The 23,791-nt window shown below is 35.2% G+C and overlaps 6 protein-coding genes and 1 long non-coding RNA gene across 12 annotated transcripts in view; 3 read left to right on the forward strand and 4 right to left on the reverse strand.

Moving 5' to 3' along the window:
* The window catches only part of LOC104786066 (lysine-specific demethylase JMJ15-like), a 5,214-nt gene extending 3,305 nt beyond the window's left edge, over positions 1 to 1,909 (forward strand). Inside the window, exons 7-10 of the mRNA XM_010511390.2 lie at positions 1 to 960; positions 1,071 to 1,174; positions 1,264 to 1,449; positions 1,540 to 1,909. Coding sequence (XP_010509692.1) covers positions 1 to 960; positions 1,071 to 1,174; positions 1,264 to 1,449; positions 1,540 to 1,692 — 1,403 coding nt within the window. The 3' untranslated portion in view covers positions 1,693 to 1,909. The remainder of the gene's footprint in view (positions 961 to 1,070; positions 1,175 to 1,263; positions 1,450 to 1,539) is intronic.
* LOC104786067 (P30 adhesin-like) lies at positions 2,171 to 2,757 on the reverse strand. The gene has a single exon (XM_010511391.2). The coding sequence runs from the start codon at positions 2,726 to 2,728 to the stop codon at positions 2,381 to 2,383; it is 348 nt and encodes a 115-aa protein (XP_010509693.1). The 5' UTR covers positions 2,729 to 2,757; the 3' UTR covers positions 2,171 to 2,380.
* LOC104786068 (protein EMBRYO SAC DEVELOPMENT ARREST 3, chloroplastic) lies at positions 3,744 to 5,412 on the reverse strand. Of its 2 annotated transcripts, none has more exons than XM_010511393.1 (5): positions 5,186 to 5,412; positions 4,723 to 4,891; positions 4,452 to 4,544; positions 4,225 to 4,359; positions 3,744 to 4,081 (listed from the first exon to the last, which is right to left on the reverse strand). In XM_010511393.1, exons 1-4 carry the CDS (start codon positions 5,360 to 5,362, stop codon positions 4,229 to 4,231), a joined length of 570 nt encoding a protein of 189 aa, XP_010509695.1. In that variant the 5' UTR covers positions 5,363 to 5,412; the 3' UTR covers positions 3,744 to 4,081; positions 4,225 to 4,228. The 2 variants fall into 2 exon arrangements, with proteins under 2 accessions (XP_010509695.1, XP_010509694.1); XM_010511392.1 differs by having other exon boundaries at positions 4,723 to 4,894.
* Positions 6,437 to 10,694, forward strand: LOC104786070 (putative UDP-arabinose 4-epimerase 2). Of its 3 annotated transcripts, XM_010511394.2 has the most exons (10): positions 6,437 to 6,575; positions 6,979 to 7,073; positions 8,596 to 8,720; positions 8,813 to 8,926; positions 9,022 to 9,129; positions 9,227 to 9,318; positions 9,417 to 9,653; positions 9,742 to 9,871; positions 9,948 to 10,092; positions 10,182 to 10,694. In XM_010511394.2, exons 2-10 carry the CDS (start codon positions 7,016 to 7,018, stop codon positions 10,424 to 10,426), a joined length of 1,254 nt encoding a protein of 417 aa, XP_010509696.1. In that variant the 5' UTR covers positions 6,437 to 6,575; positions 6,979 to 7,015; the 3' UTR covers positions 10,427 to 10,694. The 3 variants fall into 3 exon arrangements, with proteins under 3 accessions (XP_010509696.1, XP_010509697.1, XP_010509698.1); XM_010511395.1 differs by lacking the exon at positions 6,437 to 6,575 and having other exon boundaries at positions 8,591 to 8,720; XM_010511396.2 differs by lacking the exons at positions 6,437 to 6,575; positions 6,979 to 7,073 and adding an exon at positions 8,127 to 8,204.
* On the reverse strand, positions 7,579 to 8,196 carry LOC104786071. Of its 3 annotated transcripts, none has more exons than XR_767448.2 (3): positions 8,106 to 8,196; positions 7,946 to 7,998; positions 7,579 to 7,833 (listed from the first exon to the last, which is right to left on the reverse strand). It is a non-coding gene; the product is annotated as an uncharacterized LOC104786071 (long non-coding RNA). The 3 variants fall into 3 exon arrangements; XR_002037942.1 differs by having other exon boundaries at positions 7,579 to 7,689; positions 7,781 to 7,998; XR_767447.2 differs by having other exon boundaries at positions 7,579 to 7,998.
* On the forward strand, positions 14,995 to 18,142 carry LOC104786072 (probable WRKY transcription factor 35). The gene is made up of 3 exons (XM_010511398.2): positions 14,995 to 15,910; positions 16,702 to 16,842; positions 17,463 to 18,142. Exons 1-3 carry the CDS (start codon positions 15,321 to 15,323, stop codon positions 18,043 to 18,045), a joined length of 1,314 nt encoding a protein of 437 aa, XP_010509700.1. The 5' UTR covers positions 14,995 to 15,320; the 3' UTR covers positions 18,046 to 18,142.
* LOC104786073 (transcription factor bHLH53) lies at positions 21,558 to 22,532 on the reverse strand. The gene is made up of 2 exons (XM_010511399.1): positions 21,852 to 22,532; positions 21,558 to 21,759 (listed from the first exon to the last, which is right to left on the reverse strand). Exons 1-2 carry the CDS (start codon positions 22,530 to 22,532, stop codon positions 21,565 to 21,567), a joined length of 876 nt encoding a protein of 291 aa, XP_010509701.1. The 3' UTR covers positions 21,558 to 21,564.

Raw genomic sequence — 23,791 nt, forward strand, 5'->3', positions numbered from 1 at the left:
AAGAAGGGGAGTTTATTGTAACATTCCCTAGGGCATATCACTCCGGATTCAACAGCGGGTTCAACTGTGCTGAAGCGGTAAATTTGGCTACGCTTGACTGGTTGCCTTACGGACAGAATGCTATCGAACTTTATAGCCAAGAGACCAGGAAAACTTCTCTATCCCATGACAAGCTTCTCCTCGGAGCAGGTTATGAAGCTTTTAATTTCCTTTGTGAAATCACACCTCTTATGAAAGAAAGCACAATGTATTTAAGATGGAAGAGGTTCTGTGAGAAGAATGGTGAACTTACTAAGGCAATTGATGAGGCTCGGTTGCGTCTAGAAGAAGGAAGAATTGAGGCTCTTGGAAATGGTTTCAGCTTGCTAGAAATGGACAAGGAGTTTGATTTGGACTGTGAAAAGGAATGCGTCTTTTGCTTAAGTGACTTGCATCTCACGGCTTCCGGCTGCACCAACTGCTCTATAGGAGAATACACTTGCACGAAACACGCGAACGATCTTTGTTCATGTGAAAAAAGTGATCGTTTCATCCTTTATCGTTACACCGAAGATAAGTTAAGCTCATTGGCCAGAGCATTGGAAGAAGGTTATGAATCAGATGATGATATAACATGGACTTCTAAATCCATCGAAGAATCTGGTCCGGTTATCGTTGAGGAAGAACCAGGGATCAGACGTGATTTTGATCTCAATCTTGAGTTTCAGTTCGATGCTTCTTCTTCAGAGCGCTCTCAGAAGAAAGAATCTAGTCCGGTTACCGTTGAGGAAGAACCACATAGAATTCGTGATTTTGATCTGAATCTTGACTTGCAATTGGATGATGAGGAGTTGAATGCTCCGTCAGAGACCAGTGATGATGCATCCATGATGAACCTTGCTCCCTCTGTCAAGCCTATAAATCTCGGTTCCTTGGTTATCGGAGATCTTTGGTGTAACAAGCATGCTATATTCCCAAAAGGTGCATGCACATCTCCCTAAACCATTTATAAATAACCTAAGATAATAATTTCATTAATGCACATGCATGAGTCGAATGAGCTTAAGTTTGTGGTGCTTTATTTTGTACAGGGTTTAAGAGTCGGGTTAAGTTCTATAACGTGCAAGATCCAATGAGAACAAGCTATTACATGTCTGAGATTGAAGATGCAGGATCTCATGGTCCACTATTCAGGGTAAAAGCCCTTCAATTCTTATTGGTTTGTGTTAGGATTGGAATTTGCTTTACATTACGTTATATTGTTGTTGGTTAATAACGTTTCAGGTTACTTTGGAAGGATCTCAAGAAGATACCTTCTGTAATCTCTCAGCTCAGAAATGCTGGGAAATGGTGTTGAGGAGGGTTAACAAAGAGAGAACTGAACGCAGCAGCCAAGGACAAAATGTTCAAACATTGGAAAACATCGACGGGCTACTAATGTTCGGTTTCCGCTCTAAGTTTGTAATTCAGGTAAATTTTTAACTAATCGAATCGACTTAGGGTCTTTTGTTTGGTACCTGGTCTCTCTCTAACACAAGTTTATCATCTTCATCTCTCCAGGCCACTGAGGCTCTTGACCCGAACCATCGCCTAGAGGAGTATTGGAACCATAAGAATGAGAAGGATTCGTTGGAAACGAATGAAGGTGCGATGGCAGATGCCATGGCATCCATCGAAGGAAGACCTTTTGAGTTCGATTTGAACCGAACTTGAAGAATATTCGTCAGGAAGAAGAGAGAGTGTTTATGAACTTATTATGATTAAGATATTGAATAATGGGCTCAAGTGGGCCTTTACCTTTTATGGACCTAATTTATTGTTTTAAGATACAGCCTTGTTACCTAATGATACAGCCTTTTATGGACCTAATTTCTTGTTTTAGGATTGAGTTGTATTTTAACTATCGTTTCTTCCACCTGGGAAGGTTATCGATTATGATCACAACAACATTGAAATGTTTCTTTCTCTCAAATTTTTCCTTGCCTTAGACTTTTCTTCATCGAATCCTTGCATTATATTCTCTCTCTCATCTAAGGCTCTGACTGCAATATTGTAACTTTTGTTGTTCAACGTAACAACGTCTAAGTAGCGACCGGCCGTACCAATTCGTTTTTTTCTGGTTCAATTGTAAAAGATAACCGGACAAACCAAATCTCCGATTTAAACCAAGATCTTAATTCAGGGCTAAAACTGATCAAACCGAAGTCTTTATTCATTAATTAGATCAACATTGGGATACAGACACGACACATACTCTATATCTTAACTAATTTTTTCATAAAAATACTCATATTTTATACTACTATCATCGAGTACACATGATCCTTTTCGATATTACCATGAGTTTATTCCAAACGAGATTGTTATTTATTATAACAACGGCGTTAATTAACCTATACGTTCACGAAGGTGGAGGCGTGAGGAACGGCAGGGGAGGGAAACTAAAGCCAGGGAAGCCAGGTATAGATGGCGCCGGAGGTGATGACGGCATCGGAAACGGAAACGGTAAACGTGGGATGTTTCCAGGGAACGGAGAAGGAACAAACGGCGGAAAAAGTGACGGTAACGGAGGAACGCCGCTGAATGGCAACCCGGGTGGAAACGGCAGGTTGTTCGCTTCGTCGGTGGTGGTGGCTACCATTTCATCACTCGGCTTCTGATCGCTGAGACGACGAGCAACGGTTGCTTTTGGCGTGAGGTTGAAGATCATGATTAGGGTTAGGGCTATAGCGGTGACTGAAGAAGCCATTTGTGACTTTGTGTGTTGTAATAGCAGATGTTTAGTGTGAGTATATATATAGGCCTATTTTTCCATTAATTGTTTTTTTTTTTTCAAACAAGTTTACGATTTTTTTTTTTTTTTTCAAAATGTAAATATATTTTACCTACAAATGCTATTAGTTGGTGCCAATATTTGTAAAACATCGAATGTACCGAATTCGAAAATATGTGGACTGATTTAACAATTACAAATGCATGTGTATCGCATGTTGGCTGTTGCATGCATACTTTCCCAATAAAAATAAAAATACGCTTGACATGAAAATTGGTTGAAAACAGAAGGAGAAACATGAAAAATTGACTAATAATAAATATAGAGGCATGCACATGAACATGTGTCTCTCATGCAGCTTGGTTAGAGCTCATTGAATTAGTCTAATTATATCGAAACCAGTTGTATTTTTACATGTATTTACATATTCTTCTTAACATTCACATTTCACTATCATATTTATTGTTTTGTACGTTTGTATGCTTAATTGCTTACCAAACCCTAGCGAAATTGGTTTGTGTTCTTTTTTTTTTTAAAAAAACATTGGTTTGTTTCCTGTTAAGTCCAACTTGACTTTGGATATGGAATGATGTGTATGTGTAAGAAATAGATATGGTTCTACAAATTTTGAAGTGTGTCAAAGGCATTGTTTTGTGATTGAGATGTGTGTAGATTTAGAGGTCCATAGACAAATGCCTAAATCCATTATTAAGTGTGCGTGATATATTGGTGAGGGCCATGAGGCTAAAAAAGGACGGAAGAAGTAGTAAGGCCATGAGACCTTATCATGCTCATACACTTAATTACACTCACAGTTTTCTTCGGCTCACACCTAAGGATTCAGCTCAGGGACTCGTTTATGGTTCATGTTGGTGACTAGGTCTGCGGAAGAAGGAAATATTAAGGTTTATCGCATTTACAACATAAACCTAGCAACATTATGATAAGAGAGCACATGTGAGAGGCACATGTTAAGAGTAAAGAGAGGATAGAGTATAAATAGAGCTAGAGAGGAAAAATATAGATCATCCTGCGTGATCATTGAAGTTGAGAGTTTGTTAGAGAGCTTGCGTGCTCTGTTCAAGGTGATAAGAGAGGAGAACTGTAACTCCAATCTTATCATTTAGGGTTCATAGTTTGTATTGGGGAATTGAGAAGAGATAAGAGAGAAGAGATCATCACCTTCAAACTTATCACATTACAAAAACATGTTGAATTGTTCAAATTCTTCTATACTTTCCATGCTTCCTCAATGTGTAAGTTTTTTTCCGCTGCTGTAATCATGTCTATTGACTCTGTGCTTAAAAGCAAGATTTGCAGTAACACAATCTGTGAGAAGTCCAAGAGATGGAAGGATCAGAAACAGGAAAAACTATAGTGGTTTATGCTAGTATGTCCTGACCAATCTTTTCATTCGTAGCCAAAACAATAATCTCCATGTGAAAGTAATAATTAAATGGACCTATACCTACCTGCTCATGAATCAGGAAGGAGCCGACCGTTGTACATCTTTTGGAGTAGCTCGCGAGCACCAGGCCTTCTAAGAAGACCTTTGTTGTTTGGTAAACCTGTACCTAAACAGACCGGGCAAACAAGCTTTCCTCGACCTGTTTTGCAATAGGAGCCACCAAATTAATCAGGGAAATCCATTATCCCAAGCATCACCAAACTAAAGAAATAGTAGGAAAGAGACACAAACCGTAACAATTTGGACATTCCGTAAACTCATATACATCTTTGGCACGTTTTCGGTTGAGAGCTTTCCATTTTCCTGTACCACCACACATATCACCTATATCATAAGAAAATACAATTATAACCATATGAGCATGGCATCAGTACTAAAGCTCAAATACAGAATCATTGTGACCTTTAACATAGCAAGGTGCTCAATATGTTTAGTTTCACTTTGATATTGTGGTCTTATATCAATACAACACGAAAACAAAAGAAAGAAGAGTGAGACTCACAAAGAACAGCACCACTGCCCTGACAGTTACGGCATGAACCTCCTGGTTTCTTGTCTAAAGCAGCTGCACTTTCCACAGAGACAAAGGTATAAGCATTGCTAATTAAAGCTGCGGATCCGCACACACATGCCGTCATCCACTGTCTCCGTGACACCGATTTCTGATCCCCCTGCTGCAGCCAGGATCACAAGCCAAGTCAAGCTTCCATACACAACTAAAACTACCTCAGCTCCAAATTTACAGTAAACAGTAACAAAGACACACTAGTATTGATGTATCAATTTGTAGGCTTGTAGCAGAACAAAAGACTAAGACTTTAATTTTTTTTACTTTCTTAACACAATAGCAACTAGAGAACGTGAGCAAATCAAAACAATAGCAGAGTCGAAACAATCAATTGAAACATTTATGCAGCTGATACAAATTAGTATTGCACGAAGAAAGGCCAAGTTAAGTTATTAACCTGCGTTTTGTCGGAAGTCTCCGAGGAAGAATCTGAATCGTTTGAATCGAAGCTTTGATTCTCCGGGCATGATTTTGCAAGGACACGGACTCGGTTCCGGTTTGGTGCAGCTGGAGAAGGTGTATGGAGACGCGACGAAGGGAGTGCGAAGAAGAGATGAGATGATGATGCCGCCATTTTTTTATTTTATTTTTCAGTCTGCGGTCATAATTTTTCTGGCGAACCAGAGAGACACCCAAAACCATCTATAGGATGTTTTAGATTTTTTCGTTTTGTTGCAATACTTTTATTGTTTTTACAGATTGGTACGTGAATTTTTCAATTTCAAATTTCCATCCATTTTTAGTTTCGAACAAAAAAAAGTCATAGATGTTTTAAAAGGCCCCACAGGCCCGTTAGGCCTGCTCCATAACAGACTTGATAGTTTTTATTTTTAAGTTTAAATTTGCAGTTTCATAAAGAATTTATTGTTATCACATTTTATTTTTATTTTACGTTTTATATCACATTTTGAATAGAACACAAATATGGTTGTTCACTTTTCTTTCGACTTATGTGGTTTTTTTTTTCAACTTGCTAGTACAATTCAATTTTTAAATATGAAATGTAGTTTAATCAATGAATTGAATGTAGTCATGTAGATGTATATGATAAAGAAATTAGAAATATATAGAGGGAGGAATATATGGTCTCGAGATCTAATGAAGTCAATGTGCATGGGTACTGTCGGTTGCTTTGCTTTGCTTGTTCAAGATGTGCTCTACCTGCAAACTTGTCTAAATGCAATGAAGTCAACGTGGTTTACTCTAGTCAATTTATTTTCCACATTAAAAGGTCAATCAAAGTAAAATTTCAATTTATACGACAAATCATTTAATTGAATAAAAGTACTTCACATGCAAAGATACACTCTATCAAGTATCAACTACCAATATGTTTTTTTCATATCATTATAGTAACAATTTCGATAAATATGTGGTACACAATAATGGTTTTTCTTTGTGGTCAAGAGGTCGTAAAGTTTTGGCCATGAAGTGAAAGACACGTAGAGACTTTTTTACCGACATGTCAGCGGAGAGTTCGTCAGCTGCTGGGGCTTCCTCGTTCCAAATCACCGCGTCCCTTATAACGTCTGTTGCAATCTCATTCGCTGCTTCTTTTTATATAAACAAAACAACACCTCATTAATAAATTTATCATTTACTTACAAACTTTATAGCTCTTCTCTCTCTCTCAGTCTTTCACCGTCAAGACCGCTCTATTTGCTTTCCTTATTTATACGTTTTTCCTCTCCGTCTCTGCTTAGAATTTGAGATCGAATCTTTCTTAGTTCTTACTATTGAAGATCAACCCACGAGTAAATTTTGAGTCTTTATCATTCCTCTGTCAGGTTCGTCTCTCTCTCGCTCTGATTTTGATATTAATGTCGTTTTCGTTGTAATTAACCATTTAAGCTTTCTTGTTCTTCCGTTTCTGCTTCTTGGTCAAGTCCAGTCTCTACAACTTTTTTTTGCTTTCTAGAGCTTTTTTCTGTGTTTACTGATCTTCAGGCTACAATGTTGGCCTTTTTTTGTGAAATTCTGTGTCGGTGTGATTATATGCATATGTAACGTAGTAGTAGTTTTTTATATACATCTAATTATTCTGCATTTTCATTTTTCTGAAAGGCCTACCAACACATTTTGGAGTTACTTTGTATTCCCAAAGTTTTTAAAAGACAAATAATTTAGCAGAGTACTGAGGTTTTTGTAGATGTGAGTTTTTAAGCATTGGAGTTGTTTAATCTCTTGCAGCTGAAACTGAACTAGGCTGAAAACTTTAAGAATCAAAATGCTGAATCTTGGCAGAGCAAGAATCGGGAGGCAAAACAGATCTATGTCTTTTGAAGGTACACATCTACAATAGAACTCTGATTTTTCACATCTTTTTTGGCCTTCTTGTCTATGGTCCTGTTTGTTTCACCATTTGTGTGATTCATTCAAATGATCCATTCAAAAGCTTCATCCAAATGAGTCATTTGAATGTCAAATGACTCAACAAACAAAAATAAAAAAAGTTCATTTGAATGATTCATCTTAATGGAGATGTGTTTGTTTGCTTTATTTACATTCTCATCTAAATGGATTTGATTAGAATAATGACTAAAATACCCATGTTTTGATCTAACAATTTTTTAATCTTAATTTTAACCATATTAATTTTAAATATTGATCTAAAATATATATTCATATATTTTCATTCAAAACCAAACAAAAACTCTAAAATTCTCAATATAAATAATATAAATTTTCATTTTCATGAAATACAATTTTTTTAATGAAATTTAAAACATGTTATGTCAAATAAGAAAAAATCTGAGAAAGAAATCAGCTTAACCAGTGAAGCTGTAGAGAGAAATCAAACCAAGCCATCACACACATCTCCATTGATACACATAAAAATCATGAATCAGAGATATATCTTACCTCTCATACGGTAGCTGCAGCTATTTCAATCCGTAACACCTGAAACCCACTTCGAGATTTCAATGATTAAAGTAAAAATCGAATCACAAGTAACGAGAGATAAGTAGAGATCACGAGAGAGGAGCTAAACCTGAACTCCGGCGAGAGATCCGTGAAGAAGAAGATTAAAGAGGAGCGGCTAGACTGGAGTGAGAAAAACCCATGAGACAAGGACACAAATAGATACACAGAGAGAGAGAGAGCGCGCATGAGAGACAAATAGATAAGGAGAGATCGCGAGAGAGAGGAGCTAAACCTGAACTCCGGCGAGAGATCTCCGATGAAGAAGATCAAAGAGGAGCGGCTAGACTGGAGTGAAAAAAACCCATGAGACAAAACACAAATAGATACGGAGAGAGAGAGAGAGAGAGAGAGAGAGAGAGAGAGAGAGAGAGCGCAAGAGAGAGAGAACGAACCTGAACTCCGGCGATTCACCGGCGGCGATTCACCGGCTATGAGAGAGGAGTGAACCAGTGTCGAGGAATGAGAGAGAGGTGATTATCTAAAGTAGAAGGGTATGTAATTATCTAAAGTAAGCAAGGGTATATTAGACAATTTGTTTTTTTAGCTGAATCATGTGCAGTCGAATGATCCGATTAGACCCAGCCAAAATTTTTAAATTTTTTGGATGAGTTTAATGAAAACCATCTAACTAATTCATTCAAATGCTCTGTTAATTTGGCATAAACAAACATCATTTTTCATCTTCACTTAGATGATTCATCTGAGTGAAGAAACGAACATGACCTATAAGTAGTTGACATCAGTGGTTGGTAAGTTGGTACAGAGGTTCCAGATTCTTTGGAGTTTGCTAGCTCCAGTTCAATGTCAAAAGCTTTTTTTTTTTTTTTTGTGCTTCTAATTTGGATTCAAAGTTCACACGTGTTGGTGATGTTTGGAGTGTAGGATTGGATTTTGCAGACCCAAAAAAGAACAACAATTACATGGGGAAGATTCTGATGGCCATGACACTTACAGCAATGTGCATTCTCTTGCTCAAGCAATCCCCAACCTTCAACACCCCAAGCGTGGTATTACTTCCTACAATGTTATTGATACACCTTCTCAATTTTGAAGTAATAATGTTTTGAGTGGTTGTTATGATGTTTTCTTTATCTTTCAGTTCTCTCAACATGAACCAGGAGTTACCCATGTTCTAGTCACTGGTGGTGCAGGATATATCGGGTCACATGCAGCTTTACGCCTTTTAAAGGATTCTTACCGAGTCACCATTGTGGTATACATCTTCATTGCCTAACATTACATAACTTCATGCATGCTTCTCGTTGTTGTATCCAAGTAAAAGAGTAAATTTTTTTATGTTTTTGGCAGGACAATCTCTCTCGAGGAAACCTCGCTGCTGTCAAGATTTTGCAACAACTGTTTCCAGAACCTGGAAGGCTTCAATTCATTTATGCTGATCTTGGAGATGCAAATGCGGTATGATCCTTCATTATACAATAGTTCTACTTATAAGACCAATAAAACAACTGGCAAACTTTTTTTTGTGTGTTGTCTAAATAAGAAATGTTTTCAGGTTAACAAAATATTTTCTGAAAATGCATTTGACGCTGTGATGCATTTCGCCGCTGTTGCTTATGTTGGAGAAAGCACAGAGTTTCCTCTCAAGTGAGCTTGATCCTTCTCAAGAAAGATTTGACCTTCACTGTCAAATTTGTTGTGAATCATATATGTATATAGTAGCTTGATGTTAATGTCATTTGCAGGTATTATCACAATATCACATCGAACACGTTGGTAGTTTTAGAGACGATGGCTGCTCACGGTGTGAAGACTTTGATATATTCAAGCACATGTGCTACGTATGGAGAGCCTGAGAAGATGCCAATAACAGAGGAAACTCCTCAGGTCCCAATCAATCCTTATGGAAAGGCTAAGAAGATGGCAGAAGATATCATCTTGGATTTTTCCAAAAATTCCAATATGGCCGTTATGATCCTGAGGTTTGTTAGTTGATTCTTTTTGTTATGTGTGTGTGTTAGGGCTCTGTGTGTTGTTTTCTCTTCCCCTGAAGTTTGAGTTGTTTTTCAGATATTTCAATGTGATTGGGTCTGATCCTGAAGGAAGACTGGGTGAAGCTCCAAGACCTGAACTCAGAGAGCATGGACGTATCTCTGGTGCTTGCTTTGATGCTGCACGAGGCATCATTCCCGGGCTGCAGGTGATTATCTCACTCTTGGTTATGTTTCATCATTACAAAAGATCTGTGTTGATGTTTATTTGGTTTTTATCTGCAGATTAAAGGAACAGACTACAAGACTGTGGATGGGACTTGCGTACGTGATTACATCGATGTCACGGACTTGGTTGATGCCCATGTAAAAGCTCTTGAAAAGGCCAAACCCCGCAAAGTTGGGATCTTTAATGTTGGTACTGGGAAAGGTATAAAAAAGTCAGATTGTAGGCAAAAAAGTTTGGGAAGTGAAGTGAATAAATTTGTAGACAATGTGATATTATTGTTGTGCAAGCAGGTAGCTCAGTGAAGGAGTTTGTGGAAGCGTGTAAAAAGGCGACAGGGGTTGATATAAAAGTCGATTACTTAGAAAGACGGGCAGGAGATTACGCAGAGGTTTACAGTGATCCAAGCAAGATCAGAGAAGAGCTGAATTGGACAGCCAAGCATACAAATCTTCATGAGAGTTTGGAGACGGCATGGAGATGGCAGAAGCTTCATCGCAATGGCTATGCATCGTCCCCCTTGGTTTCTGCATACTGACCTTTCTGCATTTTCTTGTGATAATTTACTCTTCAAGGACTCCTTCACCTAGTAGATGATAGCTTTAGAGATTATTAGAGTCTTGATTCTAAATGGTAGTAAAAGTAGTAGAAGATTGTGAGTTCTAGTTTATTATTAGTAAATATAGTATTCATAACCATATATAGAGATTATATATGAGATTATTGATTAATAATATAAAATCTATATCAATCACATATTTTATTGTGATTGAGGTTTTTCAAAATCCTGAAAGGGAAGACAGACATATCTTGGTTCTTAGTGGAGTTTTCTTGCCAAGTGATAAGCCTTTGTGTTGTTTTGGTATTTCTAGTTTGGATTCAAACCATCGATTCCTCAAATGGTGAGATTGGCCGTGGACGTGGTTCCCCTCAAGGCTTTGGTTTGGTTACACATCTGGATCAGTTAAGTTCGAAAGTAAATGATAAAACAAAATTGACAGTGCGAGAAGTGGAATTTTTATATTTAGTAATGAGATGGTAACTGTAACATATCTACTGGCAAAATCTGGTTAATATACTAATCACGAAACGAATAGACAGTATGGTTGTTTGGTTACACTGAAACAATATGTCATTATCACCCCGAACAATATGTCATTATCACCAGGATTTGAAACGTTTAAGCCCTAATCCTAATTAACGTCCATGAGACCAGTTTCATCTCTGGAACTTGCACATACCCCGAGAAAACAATGAAATAAGAAAGGGTGAAACCCTCAGATAGGATGTGAAGCGATTGGAAGTAGAAGAATTGGAAGTAGAAGAAGGGACGTTTCGTTTTAAAATGTGAAGAAGGAGGTGAGGTCGAACCTCTCTCGAAATCCTACATATATATATATATATAGTCATAGAAAGCAACCTAAAATCAAACTGACGTGTCATAGAGTGGCTTTAGGAGTCTCAAATAATTAGGGGCTTCAAAAGAAATTTGGCCCAAAAACAATAGAAAATGGTTAGTGGATAGTTTATAAAATTTGGCCTCACTAAGCAGAAGAAGTAGCTGACGTGGCAGCACCAAGAATGAGAAAAGGGAACTTTATATATATAGATACTGGTTTGCGATTTGAAATCCCTAATCCAAAGACCTACTCATGACGTTTTCTGCCAATCCGGCCGGTGCCATATGTACATATATGTTTCAAGTGCTTGTTTAATACAGTATATTGATTGTATTTAAACATACGTTTCTAATCTAAAACACATGTTTCGTGGTTACCAATCAAATTATATGTTTATCTTTCTTTGAAAAAAAAAACTTAATTTGTTTTTATATACACTAGTATTGGTATTGGATAATAGATATTATTACTATTATCATTATTGAATCCGTTCATCAACATGCGTCACCGTAGAACGAGGGAGGCATGACTTATTTTTCCCTTTTGCACCGTCTGGTCTGATTATTGTGATATAAACAATGCATAAGTCCATGTCGTTTCATATAAAAATGAATATGTGTGCCATTAGAGACGAGGCCTGCTTCATATCATATGGGTCGTGCTTGTTTTTTTTTTAATTTTTCTTTTCTCTATCTCATTTGATAATATATCTAAAGAAACGATTAGGGCAGGGAAGTGAGAACTACAGTCTACACGTATAATTTAACGTTGAACAAAGATATATTTAACTTCCATTTTGTTCAAAATGTTTAACAGAAAAATAAAAACACAGAGACTATATATAAAGGAATCAATTTCAAATAGAAAAAAATATGTCTAAATTTTTTCTTTAAAACACTTTAATCTTGTTTTTTTTGTGTGGGTATGAATCATTATTTGCATCCGAATGGAATGGATCACAAATTGAAGCAGTGGTATATATTGTGCGGTTTTTTTTTTAACAACAAGTTGGTGCAGTTGAAGACAGCTTCAACTTTAGTCCACACTTATAAACTTGATCCAACTCCAAAATTTCCAACGAAAGTGAAATCTGTCGAAATTCATGAATATGTGTATATATGTATATCAATAGGTCGATTTTGTAACTGTTTTATATAAGCAAATTGAATCGATATATAAATTTGATAATGTAACTAAAATAAAAGGAAAACAAAAATGAGAAATAATATGGGATAAAAGATAGTAGTGATGAGGTTGTAATGTACGAACGTGGATCTAAGTGTCTGTCATGAAGCCGACCATTTTTTTTTTTTACATTCCAAAACTAGGGTATTTTGATAGTGTTTGTGATTTTTTTTTATAAAGAAATGGAATTTTAATTGTTTTTGCGGGGGTTCATATCCTCTTTAGAACAGGTAAAAATTATTTTCTATGAAGCATCTTACATGACGACCGGTGTGGTTATTTTATGTTACAATTGTTCTCGGTAGTTATATACTGTGACAAAAAGTAACGAGTGAGAAAGATTTATATATTTTTTTCTAAAAAGAATATACAATATGAAACATTTCATTCATCATTCTTTTTATTAGAATGAATGGAAAAAGTTATAATTTATTTTTAACAACATATAGACCATATGATTTGGTTTTGGCAGTATCACTGTGATATATAGATCTGAATTTGGTAAGAACACAACGAGTACAATAATAGACTAGTACATTACACATTTACATGTTTTGATCAAGAGGGAGTTATATATTTAATGTGTAGGATTAGCACATATTATATTTATTTGCACAAATGATAACCTTATTATATCTCAAGCCGTTAAGAAAGGATTATTTTAATTTGACCAATAATATTCTAGCAGCTATAAGCTACTTCGGAAACTCTTGTATTTAATTTAATCAACACCCAAAAATGTTTGTTGTTAACCAGCTAGCTAGTTAACAAAAAAATACTAACCAAGTAGGTGTCTAGGTGAGTTATAATCTTTTATATAGTGCGGGTACTAATATCAATAATAATTGTGAATGAGATTATAAATATACAAACAGATTAATTAAAGTCCAACATGCATAAAAACACATGCTAATACCATGTGAGGAATTTATTACCCATGATACAACTTTCATTCTCGAGTTTATTTAGTCGGCACCATACATAGATATATATATGTTTTCAAGAAATTTGGTGTAAATAGTATCTAAACAATGGATCTTTGAATCCTTTGCTACCTCTGTACTTGGCTTTCTTTGAATAAATGAAAACAAGTGTTTGTCCAAAAAAGAATATCTAAACAATAAAAATAGTAAGTAGTAAAGAAATATATAGTTGGCGACAATATGGCAAATCTAGAATGAGATAACTGCAAACGTATAATTAGTTGGCACCAATCTTAAATCAATCTACATCCATAAGCCAACTGAGAATTGTTTTTCTTTTTCAAAGAAACCAACTCAGATTTGGAAATTGGATTAATTATAAATTATAGAATATTTGTTCGTATTTTACGAAGAGTCGTTATTTTGCCAGTCTTGGCCACTTACATTACATCAAAATCAAATGTCTTTTATAATGTAAAACAATTCTATGTATTTTGTTTGATGAGATCGTTTAATTATATGCCTAAACAGTGCGAAGAGGACGAGTTTGGAAAAGTGTTATATTCACAAACAAAACAAAACAAGATCATTTCTTTATATATATTAACACTTGTTAAAATTGTACTAATTATAAGTTATTATAAGAATTCTTTTTGTCATATACGATTCTGACAGGAAACGAATTCCTCGTCATATCTTTCGTCTTTCCCTGTGTAATTATATGCAAGCTAATGATTTCTTCTTGATTAGTTATTAGCCCATCATCCTCTGAAATTTTGATTAAAAAAATGAATTTAGTTAGGGTGCAGGGCATATAATAGTCACTAAAATTGCAACTCCTTTTTTAGTTTTATAAGAACTAAAACTGCTTTATGCTCTTTCTTTTGTTGTTGTTACTGTAAATCACGAAATGACCTGCTAAATAACAAGTCAACCACCGTTGACTTGAACAAGGACAAAATTCAATATATAACAGTAACGAATATAACTTGTTTTGTTATGTATATAACTGGACCATAAATTAGCAGATGAAATCAATTATATATAAACGATCACATAACATATCAGAGTCTATCATATTTTGTCCAAAACAAAAACAGTCTATATCATAGATGGTTGGAGAAAGAAAAATAAAATAAAAATACATATAAGTAAGTCCCATATCATTCATTTTTATAAGAATAAACTGATACAATACATACAGACAAACAAATTTTTTGGTACTCAAGACAACAGGAAAATGAATTTCAGAATATCTACGTGGGCCGATCATATTGGATGAAAATGAAACGTACTCCGAGAAATGCGGCTATTTGCCGATCTCTTTACTTCCCAGTCACTTGTTTTTTTCTCTCAAGTGCAGCATCTCATTATGCCCTTTCACATTATATGATACTAGTAATATTTTACTAATATAGTTTTACGAAAAAAAGTACTACAAGACTTGGCCGTATATGTCTCGATCCTGAAATTTTTGTATACATTTTAAAATTATTATCACTTCACCTCCTAAAGATATATACTTAAATCAAATGTCATGAATTAGTTCATTTTATATATATAAAAGACTACATAATCTGATCTCCCCTCTCTCTCTCTCTTAACATGAAAAAGTTGTCGAAGATATTCTCATTCTGAAAAGTCAGCGTCCCTTTCTCGTTTCATCAACCATTTTTTTGTTCTTCATCGTCTTCTTTTTGCCCCAAGAAAATAATCCAACATCACTGATCATCACTCTTTTCCGATATATACCACAAAAACTCGATCGAGAATTCTGAATTATAATCATCTTATATATGTACCTGATTCTAAATCATTTTTCCTAATTACTTTTTTCTTTAGGTTTTGGGATTTCTAATTCTTTTTCTGTGTATATATATACCTATATATACATAAACACACACACGCATCATACATACATATTATGTGCAGCGTCTTTGAGTTACTAAACATGGACAACTTCCAAGGAGACCTAACAGACGTCGTACGAGGAATTGGTTCAGGACACGTGTCATCTCCAGAGCCACCGGAAGGTCCAACTCCGAGCAGCATGTCTCCCCCGCCAACGTCAGATCTTCACGTAGATTTCCCCACCGCCGCTGCTTCTGTCAGCTGTCTCACAAATCCCTTTGGCGACCCGTTCGTAAGCATGACGGATCCTCTCTTCCACCTCGCGGCCAACTCCGGTTTCTTATCCGGTGCCGGAGATAACGAAAGCAACAACAACTTTGCAATCTTGCCAAAGGGTTTTGAGGATGACCAACTTAACAGTCAATGCAGTGTCTTCCCAAGAATCCGGATCTCGCAAAGCAATATCATTACAGATGCATCCACGTGTAATTCACCGGCCATAGCCGTCTCCAACGCCCCAACTTCGCCGTGGGGGATGATCAGCGTTGATACCACTAATAGTCCAAGAAACTGTGTACTAGTCGATAATAGTAACAACATGTCATCATCCTCACAGATTCATCAGATCTCCTCTTCCCCTCAGAATCTTGGCATAAAGAGAAGGTTAGTTGATTAAAATTCGATCTATATGATTTATTTATCATTTTCCCCTTCTTAATTAAACGAGATCATTAATGTTATAGAGTCGTGATAAATATATAATAACACCATGTGATTGACTATATTTGATTTTTTTTTCCTTTGGAGATTTTATATTAATGTAGTACGTATAACGAATGACAACCATTTAGGCTACTCACCAAGGTTACATCCTTTGGAAAAAAACTATATGGTATATATGCTATAATTAGTGTGTCAAGAAAATTAGTTGTAATGAAACGCAATTTGTTATTAAAACCAATTCTCAACGTTTACATATTAATCTATTTTTATTTTCATGAAACATAAGACATATTTTTTTTTTGATGACTAACATAAGACATATTGAAACTAGGGTTTCGTTTTGTGTATGTATTTGCAACCCTTCGTGTAAAATTTCCGAATCTTACATGCTGTATTTCTTCGTTTTTCAATTTTTAATTCTGTTTGCTTTTGTTTGAGTACGATCTTATTTCCTTGTTTTTTTTAGGTGTAAATGTTAAATATATATATAAATGTTCATTTTACTTTTAGATGATTTTGATTGAATTGAGATTTAGACTTCAAACTGAAAAGAGTATGCGCAGGATACATATATGAAGTGTAAACATCGTAACCAAACAACGATCATTTACTACGTACCATGCCCATCATATCTCAAACCGAACTCATCATGACCCACACTAACATAGATAACAAAATTAGCTTTAAAAGCTACGACGTAATACTTACATGGGTCTTCAAAATGGATGCAGGAAGAGCCAGACAAAGAAAGTGGTGTGCATACCAGCTCCAGCGGCGATGAACAGCCGGTCCAGTGGAGAAGTTGTTCCGTCTGATCTATGGGCTTGGCGAAAGTACGGTCAAAAACCCATCAAAGGTTCTCCTTATCCAAGGTAATACATCACACACACATCTATATACATATATATATTCATGCATTTCTATAGTTATAATAACCCTATGTTCGCGATCGTCTATACTGACTATACATATTACGAATATATATAAGTATGTTCTTTCAATAGGAAAGTTTTTGTAACAACCTGAAAAAATCACTATTTTTAAATTTTAATACAAAAATGTATATGTCGGTTGGTTCCATTGTGTCCTATTATTTCGACCCAAGTTTCGTAAGAAAAGGAATACTTTTTTTGTTGATTAACCACTGAAAAAGAATTCACATGTAAGTAGAATTTGCAGCTTTGCATCTCCTTTCACAAAGAATATTGCAGGTGCAATCATTAGAATGGAACTATAAAAGTATAAAGTTCGTTCAATTTTCTACGGCGCACATTAAGCCTATTAAATTCCTTATTGGGACATTTGATGCACACTTATCTTATAAGTTATAATCATAGTATAGATTCCATCAGAAAAGCTAGGATATCATTCAGATTAATTGATGATTATTATTTCTAATAATAAATCTGAAATGGTATAGAACTATATATAGATACAAAAAAAAAAAAAAGTCTGTGATGGTTATTTGAAGGATAAATTCTTTGTTTCTCAGGGGTTACTACAGATGTAGCAGCTCAAAAGGTTGTTCAGCTAGGAAACAAGTCGAACGTAGCCGCACTGATCCAAACATGTTAGTCATTACTTACACCTCTGAACATAACCATCCATGGCCCACTCAACGCAATGCTCTCGCCGGCTCCACTCGTTCCTCTTCCTCCTCCTCATCAAACCTTTCTTCCAAATCCACAACCGCAACGGTAGCCACAACTACGTCTCCCTCATCTAGATTCTCCCAAAACAATATTAACAAAGACGAACACAATAAGTCCCACTTGCCTTCCTCTTCCACTCCTCCTCCTTATGCGGCCGAGGCGGTTAAAGAGGAGAAGGTGGAGGAGCGCCATGACAGTATGGAATTCGATAATGACGTTGAAGATACGTATAGACCGGAGTTGTTGCCCGCGTTTCAACATCAGCCGGAGGATTTCTTCGCAGATCTTGACGAGCTTGAGGGAGACTCTTTGGATATGTTGCTAAATCACAGTAGCGGCGGAGGCAACATGGATAACACAACGACCATTCCCGACGTTTTTAGCGATTTCTTTGATGACGACGACTCCTCAAGGTCCTTATAAATATTCTAATTATGTATACATAGAATTATACTCCCTCCGTTTCAAAATATAAGATGTTTTGGAGAAATTTTTTGTTTCATAATATAGGATTCTTTCAAATTTCAATGCAACTTTTAGATTAGTTTAGTATTTTATATTATGCAGTATTGTTTCTGATTGGTTGAACTTATTAAAAGTAAAGCCTTCTTAATATGCGTGCTTTGCTTAAAACATCCTATATTTTGAAACGGAGGGAGTATTATTCTTGTGATACGATTGTACTAAATGACGTATTAGTCCTAGCGCATACCACGGTCGCCGAGTAGCCAGAAATCAAGTCATTTACAATTTATTTTTTTAGATGAGATCCATCTAGTTCACTAAAACTCCATTGTATTTTTGCGAGCCTATGTGTTTTAATTTTTTTTTCAAAGACTGTTTATAAAATTTAACGAGCAAAACCTTTTTTTTTCCTTTTTCCTATAATCCAAAGATCTCAGAGTAGAGTCCAAACTAATTTTCAGTGCTTACAAAAAAAAAGACCAAATATTGTTGTCATATAAGCATTCACATTTCACAATAAATTGATATAATTGAGATTCCAATTGGAATTTTGAAAACTGCTTTTTGGTACAAGATATTTCTAACAATACAATGAACTCAAATTCAAGAGGTGGCCAGAGCTTATATGGCTCTTGTTAAGAGTTAAGACAGGTAATGTAATTCCTTGGGTCATTAATTTATCCAGTTTAGTCTAAATCAAATAATTAATAGGAATGTATGGAACGACATAGATATACACATAGGTGATACGTGTGTATATATAAATTTGTGCTTGTGCGTGCTAAACTGGTACTGGGATAGAGCAAGAGAAGTGGGGTTAAGGAATATTGGTGGATGGGACACAAAGCGAAGATGTCCATCCACAGTTTTAGTAGCATGACTCAGACTCACCGATAAATTATAATTTAATTTCTCAGTTGTGAAGATGTTGCCTTCTGATATTTTTCCTTTAAACAAATGTTTTGGGGAAGGAGATGTTTGAATAATAATCTCCAAAAACTAAAATTAAAAAACTAGCTCATAATCGAATATAAATTTAAGAAAACATTACATGATAGTGAGAACAATTTCTCTTTTTGACCATGCTCCATGCATGTGGATGATCTTGGAAGGCAGGAAGAAAACCCTAGTTTCATGGCTTTTCTTACGGGACGAATTAAATGAGAATCCCATATAATATGTCTTCCTTCATTCTGGCTGAATTGTAGCTCGTATGATGTTTGTATAAATTATTTGAGAAATTGTATTACAAAAAAAAATCTGCATCGTTTACGAACCTTCTTCACTTAGTAGTTAATTAGTACAACCTGTTTTTTTTTTTTTTACTTGGATCATATTATTTATTGACTAAAATAAGTTGTGTTATACATATATTTGAAATAGACTTGTCTACTTTGTTTCTTGATTTTTCTTGATTTCTAATCTTGTCCATCATGACCTTGAACTCTCTGTCCCGGCTAGTATTTGCCTTTGACTAAATTCATTTGTAGTTTCTTTACAGCGGCATGTGTCTAAAAACTAAATTGATCAAATAAATAAAACTGTGCAACACATTCTTCAATTAACTTAAACAATTAAAAAAAAGAATCACCGGTAGGGTAATAAAGATTATATGATGATAGAAGAGAGTGTGTGGGATCTCAACTTTTGATCAAAATCATTCTGGAAATAGTGACCTTAAGTTTTGTCAAATCCATCGGATTCTGATTGATAGAAAGAAAAGTTGCATCACAACCTATTTTAAATTATTTTCTAAGGAAAGTGTTTGATTTGATGAGGGGGGCAAGACAAAAAGAACAGTCGAATATTACACGTTTAATTATCATAATTTTTACTTTTCTATGGTTTTTAATTTTATTCTCTCACGATGGGACATATAGAACGAGAGGCCAATATTAATTTGGACGAAGATTTTGGTGGGTAAATAGGCTTATGGATGCTACTATTTGGTGTCACCTTCTTTTAGATTAATGAAAGTGTTTACTATGATGTTTATTTTGGGTATAATTATGGGACATTAACTTTTGGTTATATATCGAGAAAATAATAACATGATAAAGTATAGTGGTAAGTCCCATCGATAAGCTTTTTAGACTAGCTTCGTTGTAACCTTAAATCATAATAAGGAGAATAAGCCAGTAAGATGATAATGATGGGTTGCTAATAAATTTAAGACTAATCAGTAATCCCTTCAAATAGATAATCTAAAATTATGAATAATTAAGTATACAATAAAATATGGTGTTGCTATTGCTACAGTAAGTATATTCAGTTGAGTTAATTTAAAAATTATCTATTAGGCTTTGTGTTGGTCATAATTTTTTTTATAATAATAAGTACGATGTGGTGTTTTGAAAGTTTAAATATATCACACAACCACTTGTCCAGTTCTAAGAAAATATTAAAATCGCATTTGTGTCTTAGACAACATCTTCTTCTCAGATTTATAGCCCAACGCAGACTTTTCTCAACTCTAGTCTAGCATGATCTTCAGAAACATTCTCTCCCCTAGCTTAAGTGAAAACTCAGCTAAAAATACACACAAGTCAAGAATGAAAAAAAAAAGTTAAAAATTTAAAAAAATTCCCAATACCAAATAATCATTTTTTGACACACATAGCATTACTATTAGCGAGGTGACAATTTTCTCATTCAATTCCTGATGATATATAGTTTTTAGAGTAGTTTTTAATAGTATGATGTAGCAAAAAACTTAAATTGTATCCAAACACTCCAAAATCAAAGAAAACCCACGTTCCTCTATTAAAAGTTAAAAAATAATCATCGTAGTAAAAGACTAAACAAAAAATCAAAGTGATACGAAGATCAACATTAGAGCAGGACTACAGACTATCTCCCTCATGATCCCATGATTCCTAGTTCCTACCACTCAATCTCAGTATTATTATAGAAGTAACTCAGTTAAAGGATGTTTCTAAATTTAATTTATAACCAAACTACTTCATAAAAAGATAAATAAACATAGATTTTATAAAGTTAAATTTTGTCCCCCGTAAATAAAGGCATGCATGATAGTAGTAAATACTAAATTCGATAATCCCCAAAATCAAGCCACCAATCACTCAACGGCCCTTTTCTATCGGGAGAACTAGAAGGTTTGTTCAATGTTTATTGTTCAGGCCTAAAATTTGTAAGACCCACGAAATAATAAGCCCGAAAATTTGTTATGGGTAAAAGCTGAATACAAAAAGATGAAAGATCTCTCGTCACTTTAAAGTTAAAACGTTTCAACTTGCGGACATACATTAAGCTAATTTAACAAGAAAAAAGTCAGACAATAGCTAGCTAATACATAGACTAATACAAAGTTACAAACAAAGTATTAGTTCCCAGTTAAAAGGACATTAACCAGGATAATTAGCCACTACATCAACAGACAAAACACTAACTAAAAACAGAGATTAACAAGAACAGACACAAATTTAGGCATTGAGAACTTTAGGCTTGAAACTAAGACTAGTTAGCCGGATCTTTAGACAGTAGCTTGTTGATCTCTCGAGAAATCTTAGGGTTTCTCCGAATGGTTTCTTGAGTTGTTAGATCTTGAACCATTTCACACGGAACCAAACACACTTCTTCTGTTGATAGCTTCTCCTGGATTGCTTGCGATTCAAGCAAAACATGAGTTTCCAGTTGCACATTCGAGCTACCCTGCGTCACCAAATTAAACCAGCTCGTGAGAAAACACTTCTAACGTAATTTTAATTGGATTATAAGGTTTTTTTTTTGGGGTTGGTCATTACCTTCTTCGTGGTCTGCATCAGTTGTAGAATTCCAACTTGACTCTGCAAGAACTTAACATACTTAGCGGCCGACTGGAACATCTCGGCCGTATTAAGTTTCTGGCCACCAGGTATGAGTTTTCCGAGCTCGTGAGTCTTGTCAGCAATTCTTCTTCTCCTCTCTCTAGCCGCGATGCTCTGAGATGAAAGCGTCGGTTTCTTGGTGTCGTCTTCAGCTCGTCGGCCTACCTTGAACTCTAAAGAAAAATCTGGAACTCTAAACTCCGGGAAGGAAGAAGCTTCTGGAACGAAATCAAGGTCGCCGAAAGGGTCGAAGAAACTCGGGTTATGGCTCTGGAAATGATTGTGAGTGTTACAATGGTAGCTCGAGGTAACAAGTTTCTGGCGTTTTGGCGTGGGGAGTAAGGAATCAAGGTCGTGTGTTTCGTTGAAGATTTCGGTTTTAGGGTCAGGGAGAGAGATTTCTTGGGGAGAAAGAAACTGGTCGCAGAAAGGGTCAAAGTAGGTCTGTGAAGGAGCTTCTTCTTGAAACAATGGCTGATGGAACTGGAGTTGCGGTTGAGATTCGAGGAAGAAACTGTCAGATTCAGGGATAATCATATCCATATCGGGAAGAAAGCAATCCTGGAGCTGGACAGGTGGATCGTAGTTAAAGAAGTAGCTTAAGCAATCCATGGACATTGAGGAGATGAAACCTGTAAAATAAGAGGTAAATAAGAAGGTTAAGCATCCGGAGGAGTTACGAAGTACTTAAATGCATTATTATTAAGCTTTAACTACTAGTAATGAGCTACTAGATTAGAAAAAATAAACAAATTGTAAAGACAAGAGAGGATAATTGAGAGAAGCAAAGACCTTGAGATAGATTTTAGAGGATACTACTGTCGTGTCTTTTTTTTTGTTCTAAGTAGACTTAACTTGTAAGTTTGGGTCAATCGTTAACTGTCTCACACCATATATACGAGAGAGAAAGAGACGGAGCGAGAGAGGTTAGGGTTTTAGCGAAGACAAAGGAGGAGTTACTGTGGGTTTTACATTTTTTATTATTTGTAACTACCTCCTAATTATCAGGACATTATTTTTTTATTTTCACTTTTTATTTTTTTTATAACTTCTAGCTTTAATAAACATTCGTCGCCAAAATAAATTGTAAATAATTTATTTGAGGTTATTTATTTATCCGGAAGTGTATATGGTAAAAAAAAAGTGTCAATTGAGCTGAATGAAAAGTTAGAATTAAGATCAGTTTATATGGTTTTTAAAAATATATATTTATATGTTTATATGGTTTTTTTAAAAAATTAAAATATATTCATAATATATTTGCTATCCTGAGCTTATCGATATGAAAATTGAGCTACTAATTTATTTATATGTGCATGGACAGAAAAAAATATATAATCATAATTTTTTTTTTTGGTTTGGTACCAAATTTAAGAGTAACCGTCACTTAAAAAAAGTTATTTGGCGGCTATTTTAGAATTAAATTAATTAAAAAAATAGTAATAATTGAATACACCCATATTTACTCAGCCGTTACTCTTTCACTCAATAACTGCATCCTCTCGATATTATTTTAGTCTGGGCCTAAAAGGCCATACAATTTCTACTAACCTCATAGCCTCTCATTTTTTTCCTTAATCCTTCATTTAGAAATAAATAATTTCGATTTTTTAATCAGCAAATTAATTATTAAACCTAAAAGGCCCATTGTTTTTTTTTTCCTTTCTTTTTTATCTGTTGGACTTGGTAAAAGACGGCGACTTTGGCGGGTGAATCTGGTTAGTGGGTTCCACGTGCCTCACTCTTTGACTTTACCGCCAAGTTTACTAACCGACTTAGCTAAGTAAAAATGAGCTAAATGGGCCGTTAAAAGGAAACAAAGCCCCTTAACGAAAAATGTTATTCAGCTCCTATGCACTCCCAGTCCCAGATGGATG

Source organism: Camelina sativa, chromosome 5 (assembly GCF_000633955.1).
Source record: "Camelina sativa cultivar DH55 chromosome 5, Cs, whole genome shotgun sequence".
Taxonomy (NCBI): Eukaryota; Viridiplantae; Streptophyta; class Magnoliopsida; order Brassicales; family Brassicaceae; genus Camelina; species Camelina sativa.

Excerpts from the sequence above, each read along its gene's own strand:
- LOC104786067 (XM_010511391.2), bottom strand. The coding sequence starts at position 2,728 with ATGGCTTCTTCAGTCACCGCTATAGCCCTAACCCTAATCATGATCTTC.
- LOC104786068 (XM_010511392.1), bottom strand. The coding sequence starts at position 5,362 with ATGGCGGCATCATCATCTCATCTCTTCTTCGCACTCCCTTCGTCGCGT. Across the intron at positions 4,545-4,722 it reads GGGCAGTGGTGCTGTTCTTT|GTGATATGTGTGGTGGTACA; the intron begins GTGAGTCTCACT and ends CTTATGATATAG. Across the intron at positions 4,360-4,451 it reads GGAATGTCCAAATTGTTACG|GTCGAGGAAAGCTTGTTTGC; the intron begins GTTTGTGTCTCT and ends ATTGCAAAACAG.
- LOC104786070 (XM_010511394.2), top strand. The coding sequence starts at position 7,016 with ATGCTGAATCTTGGCAGAGCAAGAATCGGGAGGCAAAACAGATCTATG. Across the intron at positions 9,319-9,416 it reads AGCACAGAGTTTCCTCTCAA|GTATTATCACAATATCACAT; the intron begins GTGAGCTTGATC and ends TGTCATTTGCAG. Across the intron at positions 9,872-9,947 it reads GCATCATTCCCGGGCTGCAG|ATTAAAGGAACAGACTACAA; the intron begins GTGATTATCTCA and ends TTTTATCTGCAG.
- LOC104786072 (XM_010511398.2), top strand. The coding sequence starts at position 15,321 with ATGTGCAGCGTCTTTGAGTTACTAAACATGGACAACTTCCAAGGAGAC. Across the intron at positions 15,911-16,701 it reads AATCTTGGCATAAAGAGAAG|GAAGAGCCAGACAAAGAAAG; the intron begins GTTAGTTGATTA and ends AAATGGATGCAG. Across the intron at positions 16,843-17,462 it reads AAAGGTTCTCCTTATCCAAG|GGGTTACTACAGATGTAGCA; the intron begins GTAATACATCAC and ends TTTGTTTCTCAG.
- LOC104786073 (XM_010511399.1), bottom strand. The coding sequence starts at position 22,532 with ATGTCCATGGATTGCTTAAGCTACTTCTTTAACTACGATCCACCTGTC. Across the intron at positions 21,760-21,851 it reads TGATGCAGACCACGAAGAAG|GGTAGCTCGAATGTGCAACT; the intron begins GTAATGACCAAC and ends TTGGTGACGCAG.